At 37.9% G+C, this 14443-nt stretch overlaps 1 protein-coding gene across 4 annotated transcripts in view; it reads left to right on the top strand.

The window, feature by feature from the left end:
- The window catches only part of PHF6 (PHD finger protein 6), a 44944-nt gene extending 30762 nt beyond the window's left edge, over positions 1–14182 (top strand). For 2 of the 4 annotated variants that reach the window (XM_087860001.1, XM_087860000.1), the window contains 3 exons: positions 288–392; positions 2960–3093; positions 10567–14182. In XM_087860001.1, coding sequence (XP_087716127.1) covers positions 288–392; positions 2960–3093; positions 10567–10696 — 369 coding nt within the window. In that variant the 3' untranslated portion in view covers positions 10697–14182. The remainder of the gene's footprint in view (positions 1–287; positions 393–2959; positions 3094–10566) is intronic. The other 2 variants (XM_045790691.2, XM_087859999.1) reach the window with 2 other exon arrangements.
- The last annotated feature ends 261 nt before the right edge of the window (positions 14183–14443 follow it).

Raw genomic sequence — 14443 nt, 5'->3', positions numbered from 1 at the left:
CCGGACGTGGGGCTCGATCCCACGACCCTGAGATCATGACCTGAGCCGAAACTCAGAGCCAGACGCTCAACAGACTGCTCCACCCAGGCGTCCCTGTTGTCCTTATTTTGGGTTATATTTTAATCAGACATATGAATGTATTTAAAAATACTTGAGTCGGTACTTGATTTTTAAGGAAAAGTTCTCTTAGGGTATTGAAGTAATAGAACACATTTGTTATTTTGTTGTTTAATCTTTTTCTCACAAGGATTCTGAACATTAAATGTTCCTGCATTTTTCTTTTCTAGTTATTTTCTTCTGGCACAGTCCAGCTCACAACAACATCAAGAGCAGAATTTGGAGATTTTGATATTAAAACTGTACTTCAGGAGATTAAGCGAGGAAAAAGAATGGTCTGTGGTTTTATATTTATGCTATGCAACGTTACTCTTCTGACTTTCTGCTTTAAATTTAGAACACATCTCAAATTTATCCAGTCATTAAGACATTTAATATAAAGTAGTCCATATGTTAAAGCAAGTATATATTTGACTTATTTGTAATATAATAAAGGATGCTGATGTTTCTGGAACTTATTCCTCTTTCTATGTAACTTCATTACTTAAGAGAATTACACTGAGATTTATATTTCAGGGTATCTGAGGGTCTTTTAATAAAATAAATGAAGATGTGAAATGTGACACACATTACTTAGTTTAAAATGTTACTATTATTTCAGCTTGCTTAAAGAACAGTTCCATAATCCTAATAGAGCATCGGGAACTTCCCCATGTTGTTATTCATTCTTTTTTTTCTTTTTCAAATAAAAGGAAAAGATATTTTTCAGAGCCTTCTGTTTAAAGTTCACATACTCAGTTATGTCTCTTAAAAATGTTTATCATAGCTTTAAAGTTTTCTTTATAAGATGTGCCTAAGTCTCATGTTTTTAAACATACTGAATTACTAATAAATAGCTTTAAGAAATATTGGCATCTTTATTGATCACTTACTCCTTTACAGTTGATGAATATTATAAAGTGTCAATGGAATGCAAAATCTTTTCTTTAAGACCGCAATTGTCTCTAGAGATGACTTGAATTTAAAAATTTTTTTATTGTGAAAATTTTCAAACATCTCAAAATTAGAAAGACTAGTAACACACGTCTGTCCATCACCTTGACCCATCAGTTATCAAGAATTTGCGGCACTCGCTTCATCTATGCCTTTTATTCTTGTTGCTTGAAGTGTTTTAAAGCAGAGCTGAGACTTCATATCATTTCACCTCTACATTATTTCAGTATGTATCTCTTAAAAGTTGGACATTTTCTTACCTAACCACAATGTCATTACACCTTATGAATTAACAATGAGTTCTCAGTGTCATTTAATACCCAGTTCGTATTTGTATTTCCCCAATTGTCTCAAAAGCATCTTTAAAGTTGATTTGTGTGAATCAGAATCCAAAGGAGGATCACACATTGCATTTGGTTGTTCTATATCCTTAATGTAACCTAGGGCACTTCCCCCTCTCCTTGTCTTTGTTTCTGTTTTTGTTTTGTCGTATGCCATTGGCTTGTTGAAGAAAATGAATTAATTGTCCTGTAGAATATCCCATGTTTTGTCTGTCTGTTTGCTTATTCATGATGCCATTTAACTTGTCCCTCTATCCGCCAGATTTTCTTTTAAAGTGGAAGTTAGATGTAAAGGCTTGATTAGATTCAGTTTCAAGATTTTTGGGGGTAAGAATACTTCACAGGTGGGACTATATCATCCATATTTTATCACATCAGACTAGTCATAATGTCTGATCCTTGGATTCAGGTGGTGAGTCTAATCCCTCCCCCCACTGTTGTGAAGTTCCCCTCCAGTCTTTCATCCCGTGGTTTCAGATGTTGGTGAGCTTTATCTGAATCCATTAGAGATGACCCTTTCTTTGTGGAGCTGCATTTTTGAAGGTGTGAAGATTGTTGATGTTACCTGTTCCATTTAAATCCAGTTCAGTTTGGATACATTGATTACTCTTTTAGAAATGAAAGTCTTTTAAATCGGAATGTATAGTACTAAAACAATAGAAGGGAAAAGTGTCTTCCACCTACTATACCAAGCATCGTTGTTGTGTCGTACAGCTGAAGTCCGAATAGGTGACGAGGATGACAGTTCAATGCTCCTGGTCAAATTATTCACCTCTGCACGGTTGAATGTTCACGTAAACACCAACCTAGCACTTTCCCAAGTGGGCTCCAAAGGAAAGTAGTCTGTCAAGATGCTCCCCCACCCCTCCGAAAATACAAGGGCATCTGGAGTTCAATAATTTGGGAACTATTTACTATACCCTCCTTGCAGAAAGGCTGTGAGAAGTTCTACAATCAAGCAATCTGTTTAAAACTAGCATTCCTCAAACTTACTTAACTATGAAACCCTTTTGTCAACAACCACCTTTTAATCTCAGAACATTCTTGAGGCAAGGCTGATCGAGGCCAAGTTGTGATGTCTTGAAAAGATTTCAGCCCCTTTAGCCTCCCTCTGCCCTTTTACCTACTTGGTAGCAGTCCCGCTTGGTGGGGAGTTGCTTTCCTGTCTTCTCATTCTTCAGTCATCATAGAAAAGGGACTGCTCCCAGGGAGGAGAAGCCGCCAACCACTGAAATATAGAATGTAATTCTTTCGTGTTTGGCAGTATTGAGGAATGTCTTACTTATGCTTAGATGTCAGATCTTCGAAGGTTAGTTAGTATAGGTAAATAATGGAGACATCGGGGAGTGACTTAATATCAGAAAGTCTATCAAAGTACGGTTTAAACTGCAGCATGATTTGACAGATATGCTAAACAGTAAGTTCAGTGTACTCTTTTTTCCATAGAAAACTGGCTGTTTCCTTTGTAAACTAGAATGTTTGGCTGAAATATGGCTAAAATAGAATAAATAAGGTTGCAAAAACTTTGAAATACTGCTTATGATTATTCTTTCTCTTCCCTTAAACAGAAATGTACACTTTGCAGTCAGCCCGGTGCTACTATTGGATGTGAAATAAAAGCCTGTGTTAAGACTTACCATTACCACTGTGGAGTACAAGACAAAGCTAAATACATTGAAAATATGTCACGAGGAATTTACAAGTAAGAGAACAACAATTGTCCATTTTCCTAAACTTGTCAGTAAGTAACTGCCCTTAAATAGATGGCATTAGTTTACTTGGTCACTTTTCCTAGGTGGTATTTAGCCAAGTGTAGAATACTTAGGACTCTACAGAAAGAAACAAGTGCGACGATTGGCGTTTTCCTCTGACTACACATCCCTAGATTCGCATTCATTCAGCCAGTATGCATCATGCTTACTAAGAGCCAGGTTTTGTGCTAGGAGCTGGGTGTGCAAGAGTGATCAGTAGAGGCACAGACCATGTCCTCGTGAAGCCTGTAGTCTGGTGGGAGAGACATATTAAATGACCACATAAATAAATCTACATTTACAGTCTACTTAAGTGCTAGAAAGGATACATTACAAGGCGCTGTGAGAGCATGTAACGAGGAGGACCTGACTTAGTCTGTACTGGAGAGTGTTTAGGAATTTCCTTAGGGAAATAGAGCTTGAGCTGAAGAGCTTGACCTTCTTGGGTGAAGATCAAGGTGGGCATTGGGACAGTGTTTTAGGCAGAGGGAACAGCATGTGCAAGGCCCTAAGCGGGGGACAGAAGCAAGGGTGCAAATGGGAAGGTGAGGTAGGGGACTCCTGCTCAGGGTCCAGGTGAGGATTCGTGGTGGCTTAGAGTAGGGTATATTTGTGAAGATAGCAGGCCAAAGACACTCTTGGAAGAATGAGGAAGGCAAAAGGTTTGGAGAGTTGGGATTACATGTTACCCTCTGTTTTCTGGGTCTTCCATATCAATGCACATCTATAATGGTTCCATTTGATTGAATGGAGAATAAGTTGGTGGGGATCCGTGGATTTTTCAACTTGCCTTTGCAAGTTGTAAAGCACTTCCTTACATTCCCAGGATGCAATAAACCAATGAGTAAACTATTCTGTGTACAAAGCAGTTTGTATAAACAGTCACCACGTATTTGGGTGACTGGATGAGGTGCTAATGTTATTTAAATTTGCCAAACTTTGTTTAGTAATAAAGGCAGAGCTGTTTTTCAGGTGAGTTCTATAAAGCCTTTAAGGAACAGAATTCCAATACTGTTTAAAGGGGTCCAGCACATAGCAAAAGATGAAAAACTTGGTTCATTCTACAAAACTTTATATAACTATGAGACCAAGCCTGACAAAGATAGCATTTAAAACAAAAACAAGTAAGAAAACTATAGACCAATCTTACTTTTATAAATAATGTACCAAAGTCCTAAATAAAATGTTAGAAAATCAAATCCAGTGCTGTCTTCTAACAATTTAAAGACTGTTCAAAATTAGGAAATATATGAATGTGATCCATTGTCATTAATAGAGACAGAAAGATCCTATCACCTTCCTGGTGGATGGTGAAAAGGCATTTGATAGCATTCAGCATCCATTTCTGAATTTTAAAGTGCAGTGCCAAGAGTGCCCTTGGGAAGCGAGGAGTCCTAATGGAGCACTTATGAGAAGACAACAGCAAAGAGCGAAGTGTTAAAGTAAAGGGACAGTGGTTCTTAGCCAGGGCTGAGCCTCAGAACCACCTGAGGGTGGATAGGGCCCTCCTTAAAAATGTTCATGCCTGGGCCCCACCCTCAGAGATTTTAAATTCCGTGGCTTGAGGCCCAAACCATGTTTTTCAACGACTGCCCAGGTGATTCCCATGTTCACCCATAATTGAGAACCACTACACCAATACACTTTCATTCAGATCCAGGAATGAGACAAGGGTGCCAACTACCAGTGTTACTTTTCAGCATTCTTCTGGAGGGTTAAGCGGGTGCAACAAGAAAAGGAAGAAAAAATGTATGATAAATACCATGAAGGAGCCAAATAAAATTGTCAATATTTGTTATCGATGTCATTGTCTACCAAGAAAATCCAAAGGGACCAACTCCATGTACTAAAATTAATAAGAGCTCAGTAAGGTTGCTGAATATGAGATAAAGTTTTAAAAACAATTCCAGTACCAACTAGTTAGAAAATGGAAAGGAAAAACGTCACCCTCCACCCCTTCCCCACACACATACGCACGCCAAAGTTGAACCTTTTTTTTTAAAATGGCGTTTTATACAGGACCCAAATGGATAGTAAAATATATTATGTTCCTTGATGAAAAGTTACTCACTAGTCAAAGATACCTATTCTCCTCAAATTAATCTATACATCGAATACAATTTTAATGAAATACCAAATATTGATGGTTTTATCTAGGAGAACGAATGGGATATTATTTTCTACTGGTAATGATTAAGTTACCTTATGAACAGGGAAGAACTAGAAGCTTAAACAAGATAGAAATTTGTTTCTCCCCTGCAAGATGTCCCAAGGAGAGCAGTCCAGATGTGTTAGGCTCTTCTCCGTGTCATCAGGGACCCAGATTGCCATCTCTCTGCTCTCTCATCCTTGGGGTGTCCTTCCGTAGGCAGCAGGAGGAAGTGGGAGCAAAGGAAAGTGGAAGGACGGAGTAGCAATTCCTCCAGCTGATGGGTTTTGAATCCTCCTTCCTGGAAGTTCTACGCACACTTCTGCTTAGCATCTCAGTCACCTATCCAAGGGGCGCTGGGAAATGCACCCCTGGTGGGCACATTGCCACCCAAATCTGGTTCAATGCTACAAAGGGAAGGGGAAAAATAGGTACTGGGATAGTGAACTAGTCTTGATCACGTACAGCCAAGAACAATTTTAATGAGATCAAGAGGAGAAATCCTCTGTTAGATATCAAACCCAGTTACCTAGTAACTAAAACTGGTACTGGCACAGTGACAAAGATCACAGGAAACAGATCCATGTCTTTGTTGGGTAATTTCAGTAGTACTAGATCTGTGGAGACAGGATGGCTTAGTCGTATCTGATCTCTATACAGTTTATGTAGTTGACTCCATTTAGAAAACAATTTGAACCCTTACCTCAGACTGTACCCCAGAATACATCCTCGATAGGTTAAAAATCTAATCCTAAGTAAAACAGAAAATGTAGGAGAAATTTTCTAGAATCTGTTGAGTACAGATGACCTTTCTAAGCATGATAGGAAACTCAGAATTTTTGACTACATTAAAATTAGGCTAAAGAGAACTCCAAATCCTTAAGAAAAACAGCCCAGTTTGGGGTTAAAAAAAAAAAAAGGGCAAAGGACACAAAAAGGCAGTTTATAGGAGAACTAGCCATGGGTTATAATCATGTAAAAAGCCGTTCACCCTTCTTAGTAATGAAAGAAATGCAAATTAAAACAAGATCTTACCAGTTTTTGCCTATCCGATAGCCAGAGATTAGTAGGATTCACGTATCAGCTATGTTCTAGAGACCTGGGCATTCGCATCTGGTAGTGAGTTAGAATGTAACTTGGTACGATTTAGGAGAGCAATTTCGCATTGGAGACCACAGCCTTTCACAAAGTGTAATGTATGTATTTTGCTACTAGTCTGCTTCGTAGGGATTTCTGCCGGGGAAGTGAGCAGAAAACAGCACAGAGATGTACGTGCAGGCAGTTCCATTGCCCCATCAGTGATAGCTGCACTACCCACTAGGGCATCCTCTTTACTCACCTGTACTTCGGATTGGTGGGATGAGCACAGACGCATCAGTCTGCTCGGGGATACAGACGGGACCCGCAGCTGGCCAGCAGGGCAACATCTGATATGTCCAGAGAGTGCTTGCAGCAGTCCGAGTAGCAGTAGAATGCAGGCCCAGGAAGTTTGGATTCACAGGGGATCCACCCTGCCTTAAAAGCCTCCTACCCCATTGGAGCCAGCACCTGTTACAGTGTGGTTATATAGGCATAGGTCATTTCAGGTCGCACCACACAGGGCCAGAGATACGGCTCATCAGAATATAATTCACCCAATCCAACTACCATCTACTAGCCGGGGGGGGGGGGGGGTAGCAGCTTCGTAAAGAGGTGGACATGCCATGCCGATTTTTGCTTAGTTGCCAGGGGAATAGTTAGAGTTAACCAAAAGTGAAATGGGAAAAGGATTTTAGCCTTTCACCCGCAATAGTAAAAATCAAGCCCAAAACAGAATGTCTATCAAGAGACTCAAGTTCTAGTACATGCATTTAATGGAATACTCTGCAGCAATTAAAGATTGAAGTAGATCCATGTGGAAAGTCACGGAGCGGTATTCTATGGTCAAGCAAAGTAGACCAACCAAGTTGTATGATCTGTTTTGGCATATAAAAAATACATGTGTACAAGATACGTGTCATTATACAGGAGTTTCCGAGGGGCACATTCAACAACTTAACAGTTGTTACCTCATTCATTGCATGGGGATGGAAGAAAAGCGATTTTATATTCTGTATACAACTTACTGTTTAGCAGTTTTGTACTCTGTACAGTTCAGTGGTTGAATATTTTTGTAAGTAATTTGTTGACGTAGCATTAATATTTAAAAATAACAGGCCCATGTTAAACATCTGAAATCAGGTATGTGGAAAATTACTGTATTTAAATTTCAGCTCTATTTAGATATTGTCATAGTTATCCATTTTCATTTTGGGGAAAAAATGGAAAATAAAGAGAAGGGGGCAAAAGCTTAATGTGAACTTTAATTCTGCCAGCAGAGAATTTTAAATCTTTCAGAATATTTTCTAGACATTTATGTTATTGCGTGTATGCATTTATTTATAAAAATATTTTCTTATATACACTTTCATAATCTGTTTTCCACTTGCTATATCTGAGACATATTTTTCTGTGACATTAAAGTTTCACATCACCATTTTAATGGTTGCATAGTATTCCATCATACGGGTCTATCAGTTTAATCGATTCCTTTTTTAGACATTCAGATGGCTTTTATTCTTTAGCTATTAGAAAACCATGTTGCAGTGACCATCTCTAAAGAAAATATTTACACTGGGATCCACAATAATTTGAATTACTTTTTATTTTTTCGCATTGAAATTTGTTTCTAAAATCTGCTTATGGTGCTGATTCCAGATTTCTTCATAGAGACTATTGAGTTCAAATGAGAGTCTATATGCAAGGAGTTTGGGGATAGAAGAATGCACAAATAGGAGGAAATGCAAGGAGAAATAGTTCTGAATGAAGTGGCTTCCCTCTCCTACGTGTGGCTTTCCTTCTTTACTGGCTCCTTCTGGATCCTGAATATACTCATTAAATTATTACGTTAATCTATTCATTAGATTAAATGTATTTGTTCCTTAAAAAGGCGAGGGAACATTACATAGTGATTCTGCTTATCCTGATTGTCTCTGTTGTATTACTAAGCTTTTAAAAATATGTATGTTTCTAAAAAGTCCCCCACCATAAAAAAGTAAATTTTGTGACAGGGGTCTTGTCTGACTGGGTGACACCTGTGGTCTTGGTGTCTAGATTGGAGAAGGACACATAATGGGCCTATAGGAGTGAAAATGGTCCCATTAAAAGATTAAAATCTATTTTAACAACAAAGGGCTCATCCTTTTAGAAAAACCTCTTACTGAAAAATTTCAAAAGTATACGAAAATAGGATAGCGTAGCAGCTCCCCATCTCAGCAGCTCCCAAGTTATTTCCACACTTGCTTTCATCTGTTGTTTTTCTTCTGAGATCTGCTGAAGCAGAACCCCACACCTCTCGTCATTGTATCCCTACGGACTTCAGTATCACTATGCCATTATCACACTTTGTAAAATTAACAGGAAGTTCTTAATCTCCCAAGTCCACGTTCACATTTCTCCAGTTGTCTTGGAAATGCCTTTTTAGACCCAATTTGTTCAAATCTCAATACGTACAAAGTCCCTACACTGCATTTAATGGATATGTCTCATAAGTCTCTCAATATAGAGCAATCCCCACTCCACCCCGCCTTGCCCCCCTACTTGTTGCAAAACCCTGATAAGTCGTCCTGTGAAAGTCCCACATTCTAGATTTATCTTTTTGCTTTTTCATGATGCCGTTCACCTTGTTTCTCTACCCCGTAATTTAGAAGTTGGCTCAAAGGCTTAATTCAGGTTATATTTTGGAGGAAGACACTTTATAGGTGCACTCTAAAGGAATTCACTCTTGATACTGAACTCAGGTTGTTGGTTTGTTTTTAAGTGATTCCCAGTATGTAGCGTTTGAAGAGTACAAATTCTCCATTGCTCTTTGGAAATAATTGACAATGTTTTAAGAATAAAAAAAGAAGCAAAACTAGGTCGGAAGTCAGTTGCTATTGTTGCTACCCTCCCTCCTCCCCACCTTTTATTCTACTCACAGGTTAGAAACTTCCTGTTAAACCTAAAGTTTTAGGTCATTTGTGTCAGAAGAATTCATATATGAATGTCTTATCTATTGCTGACCACAAGAGGGCACCCACTGAACATTTTTAAAGCATTGTTTGATCTTGTCATCTTGTATATAATTGACCTAAAACTGAGCTGAGATCAGCTCACCTGTTGATTTTGGTGGGGTGGTTAACTATAAAACACATATTGGTACATATACATTAATTTGCCTCCCTACACCCTTGTCCTAAATAACGCACATTGCTATTTTTATTAAAAACAATGAATGTCAAGTAAACAGTGTACATACCCACCTAAAAGGTTGTCAGAACAGCCTGATGTCGGAAGTATCACTCCAGAGGCTATTTGCTGATTTTAAAGGGGAAACCCTACCTGTACAATGCAGAAATCTGGCTATCACCACCACTTTAACCAAGTGATCCAACAGCGTCACTAATAGTGGGGCATTTTGAAATTAACATGCCTCCTGAAGTATGCAGGGTCCCCTATCAAATACCCTGGACTAGCAAGGAAAAGTTGGACCTAGAGCTGACCAAGCCCTTAGACCTAATTTCAGTTTATAGGAAATAGGGGCTAAGAGAGAACCAAATAAAACAGTACCAGTTAGACAAATCCAGAATGGTATAGTTGAAAAGGTAGTGGTCTAATTTTTCCCATAAAGTCAGTGTCATGGGAAGCAAAGAAGTTGGAGGAGCCAGTCTAGATCAAGAGAGACCAAGCCAAGTGCAGGGCCTGGCAAACTGTTAGGGGGCTCATGAAGGGCCAGGACACTAATGATGAAAAGACATTTTGAGGAGTTTGAATAAAAATGTTTCATGAAATATGGACAGAAAGCCGCAGTATATATAGAATTTATATTATTTCCTAAAATGTGCTTTTGAATTCTGTATCTGAAACCTAGAATTTCACTATTTCATCTTTATACCTGCAAGTTTATATTTTCAAGTTGGCTGGACGCTTTATTTTTAATCTCAATGGGCAAAATGAAGAATTGCCTCATCTTTGGGCATATGTGACAACTTCTAATCCAGAGGTTTTCTTTCAGATGAACTTTTTATGTTCTCATTAATAGAGTGCTTTCCTGTCGTTTAGATAGAAATGGACCTGTAAGTAATTGTAGCATTGTTAAAAAGCGTGGATGAGGAAACCCTTATTTTAAATGGGCACCAACCTCATCTACTAATGACATAAATATATTCTCGTCAACAGCGACAAAACATTTTGAGATTTTTATCTTTCATCATTGTAGACTATATTGTAAAAATCATAGTGGAAATGATGAGAGAGATGAAGAAGATGAGGAACGAGAGAGTAAAAGCCGGGGAAAAGTAGAAATTGACCAGCAACAACTAACTCAGCAGCAACTTAATGGAAACTAGGTATGAAAGTTACTTATGTCGGATCTGTTGTCAGGATACAATACTCGCTGATAAACACATGTTGGAGTAATGGTATATGCAGTATGATTTTTTAATGCTATTATGTTTAGTTAAGCATGTTAACTAGAATGCTAAAGGACTGTGTAGGCTTGCGTAGTTTTTTTTTTAACTAGCTGATTTTGTAATAGTAAAAACAAGCTATCCACTTTATCTATAAGTGTAGTTGTAATGTCGAACCAATAAGATGTTCTCGCTCCTCAGTAACATTATATTTATTGTGTTCCCCTCAAGCATCATATTTTACAATTTTTTATCATCTTTTAAACAGGTTCATGGGACAGAGTTAGAAAACTGGGAATGAATAAGACATCCATAACTACTATTCTTTTTTCACTGTTTTCTAAAATCAAAAAGGGTTTGTAACTTTTTACTGCCCAACTCTTAGATCCTTCATTGAACTGCCTAAACACGTCTTGTTTGTTTTATGAGCCTGCACTAGATGGCAGAATTTGACACGTTGATATTACGTAGCTGTAGTTTGCAGTTTCTGGGAAGCAAATGAAACACTATTAACCCTGTGTATAGTGTCAACAGTTACAGCAGACATTGAAATGAAGTAAGCTATATTTCTGGACTGAACAAAGTTCTACTGTTTAGAGTGTCTAAGTTTGTTCAGTGGACTCGTGCTCAAGGGAAAGCATAAGCGACTTGCGCTGTGCAGTGCAAACACGCCTCTGGCGGCAACACATGGGAATTTGTGATTTTGTTTTTCACACTCAAGTAACGGAGGCTAGAAATGAAGAGAACCTTCTTTCTCTCTTGGCTTTGACAGCACATGCTAAAAATCTCTTCCAAGAAGTGTGCTGAAGCTTTTCATTTCGTTCCTGTTAAAGTTGTTCTCACTGACCAGCATGCACTCGGGCGACTGGTGACTTTAAGTTGGGAACTCCAGTGCTTATGCCAAAATTCTCTTGACAGTAAACCTCTTCTCTTATCATGTCCTACCAAGAGCTTCTAGCAAAATGATTGGATGCTTTCAAGTTTAAACTAAGATTTGGCAACAGCAAATTAAACCTCTTTAAGATGTAAAGGGTTACCACTCACTAAGGACTTCAGCCATCATGTCTGAAACTGGTTCCTCTCAAGTGCCCTGTTGTGTGGAACACTTCATACATTGGCCCAAAGTACATAAGGAGGTCTCATGTGCTGTAGGAATAAAAAAAAAAACAGTCTGCATAAAACAGTATTTATTTTTCATTTTGTGACCACTATTTTTTAAAAAATTATTTAATATTTTTAATGTTTTCATGCATTGCTTTGCTTATCTATTGACTAGGCTTTCGTGCCCTACCTTTTTTTTCTGGTTGGGCGTGGTGGTGGTTTCTTGATCATCAGAGTTGTTTTTCGAAGCCTAAGAACCCAGCTGTTTAGAGAGGATTTTCACACTGGCATTTCTAGCTAGGGATATTTTCTTCCACTTACCTGCTGAAGCACATTTGTATATTTCTTATGGCAAAACCAAAAAACTTTAGTTGTGGTCTGCCTGATATTACCATAGCACCTCAATACCAAGGGTAGGGATGCTGATTTCCGAATTCTTTGTTAACCTACCACATTAAAGCAAATTAGCAAATACGAAATAACATGTTAACTTGACTGTACATCGAGATATCCTGCAGCTTATGGAGAAGCATTTTTTAAAATGTAACAGGTGGAAAATTACACTGTGCTTAATGACCGATTATTTTTAACTGCTAGTCCCTTAAGGTCACATTTGTCAAGTGTGTACTCACACATTCACTTAAATCAAGGGACTCAATGATTGCTTTATTTTAACCATCTTTTATTATTTGTAGAAGGAAACTAGCTTTAGTGGGGTTGCCCTATGATATGTTTTTCTCTTTTTGCTCTAAATATGCCATCGGGTTTTTTTGTGTGCGTGTATGTGATGAATTTTCAAAATTCACCATGACTTGAAGTGCAACGACAGATCTAGATGTTTGTTTACCAAGCTATGTGACTTTTCCCAAAGGATCTGTACTTTATTTCCTTACAACAGCTTGAAACCTGTTCTTTTAAAATCTTTGAATCACTGTGTCTTGATCATTTTTACATTGTGTGCCATAGACTTACCCACGGAACAATAGAGCACCTTCGTTTTCGGACAACTACTGTAATGATGTTTTTAGGAAAAATGGAAGGTGCCGGGGTAATAGTGGCCAGCCAATGATCGTGTCATAGACTTCAACTACTAGAGCTGTCAGTCGATGGATCTGTTATGTAATCAAGTGTATAACTTCGTATGGGTGTCTTCAACCCTTTCTCTGCCACTAGCAACCAGAATAGCACTTTACCTTTTGGTTGGCTAGAATAAGTGGCTGGCTACCTATTTTTCTCACTGTGGTGTGATCGGCTGAACAGTCTTTCATTAAAAGTTGAAATGTAAATTGAAGTCACATGAAAAATCACCTTTGGTTGTAAACCTCCAATACTTTGATTCTCCATCTATGTTTTCGTCACATGCTGAGTAAAAAGTGCCTTACAATGTAAAGATTGTACAGTACTTACGTTCCCAAGTAGCGCCATCATCTTCTGGGTAGTAATTACATTGTGGTATGAGTATTTAGAAAAATGGACCTCAGCAGTGTATTTACTGTTCATCTCTTCAGTCCTTAACTGTAGTTTTAATAAGCATGACATTATTTGATAAGTATATAACATGTACATCATTTCAAACAATACTGCCATGACTGGCTTTTACGCATATTTTAGCTTGAGATTTTGAAGCGTCTTTTCTTTCTTTCCTTTTTTCCCCCTTTTATTTTTGTTTCGTTTTCGTTATTGATATTCAACAGTGTAATCTTTGCAAGCGTATATTGAAGATTATTCTGGAGCATTTATTGCCTTACCAGAACTGTTAGTAAGAAATGTTCTTTAGAGTAGAAAGATAGACTTGAGTTTCTATACTTTAATAAGAGCTCTTTGTTCCTGGGGGGAGGGGGGTGGGGGTGTGAATTTTACTTTCATCTCAATTTATTAAAAACCCACAACTGAAATACATTTTATTTCAAAGATCAGCAGTTTTAGAATTTCAGATAGTCCTTGCTCAGGAGTACGTGCTACTCACGATATTAAGAGAATAACAAGCTATGTAGATCTACTGTCGAATCAGAATCTATGTACTTGAACAAATGTGTGCATCTTAAATATCTCAAAGAAAAAGAAAAGTGTTCTAGAATGTTGTTGCTTTTTTGAAAAGCACTAAAGGTTAGACCAAGGTATACAGTTTTGTTCTAACAGACATTTAGGTTAATTGTAAAGATAAGGAATGCATTATGGGTCAAAATCAAACATTCCTCTCATGTTATGTATATTTTGTTCCTGTTATATTGGCTTTATTTTCAAAATTGTAGTTTGTAGTATTAGTTTCCTTTTATTGGTATTCTTGCATATACTATTCATTCAATAAATGAGTTATGACTTTCATGTTTGTATGGATGTCTTTTTTGTGAAAGGGTATCATGAAGCTTATTCATAGCGGCAATAGGATTGTGGCCCCTTTAGTCTTGCTTCGGTTCAAGACGAAATGCCCAGTTTAACTTGTCATTAAACAAGTACGAGAGACAACCAAAAGTGGATCTGAGTCCAGTTCAAGGTTTCACCACATAAAGGTTTCAGCAGGGAGAGAAACCGCACTCTATCAAGTACAGCAGAATTGCGTTACGCCTTGGTTCCTTTATTATTACG

Source organism: Ursus americanus, chromosome X, assembly GCF_024610735.1.
Source record: "Ursus americanus isolate L20-20 chromosome X, mUrsAme1.1.p, whole genome shotgun sequence".
Taxonomy (NCBI): domain Eukaryota; kingdom Metazoa; phylum Chordata; class Mammalia; order Carnivora; family Ursidae; genus Ursus; species Ursus americanus.
Note: the sequence above shows the minus strand (reverse complement) of the source record. Positions and strands in the feature narration are given on the sequence as shown.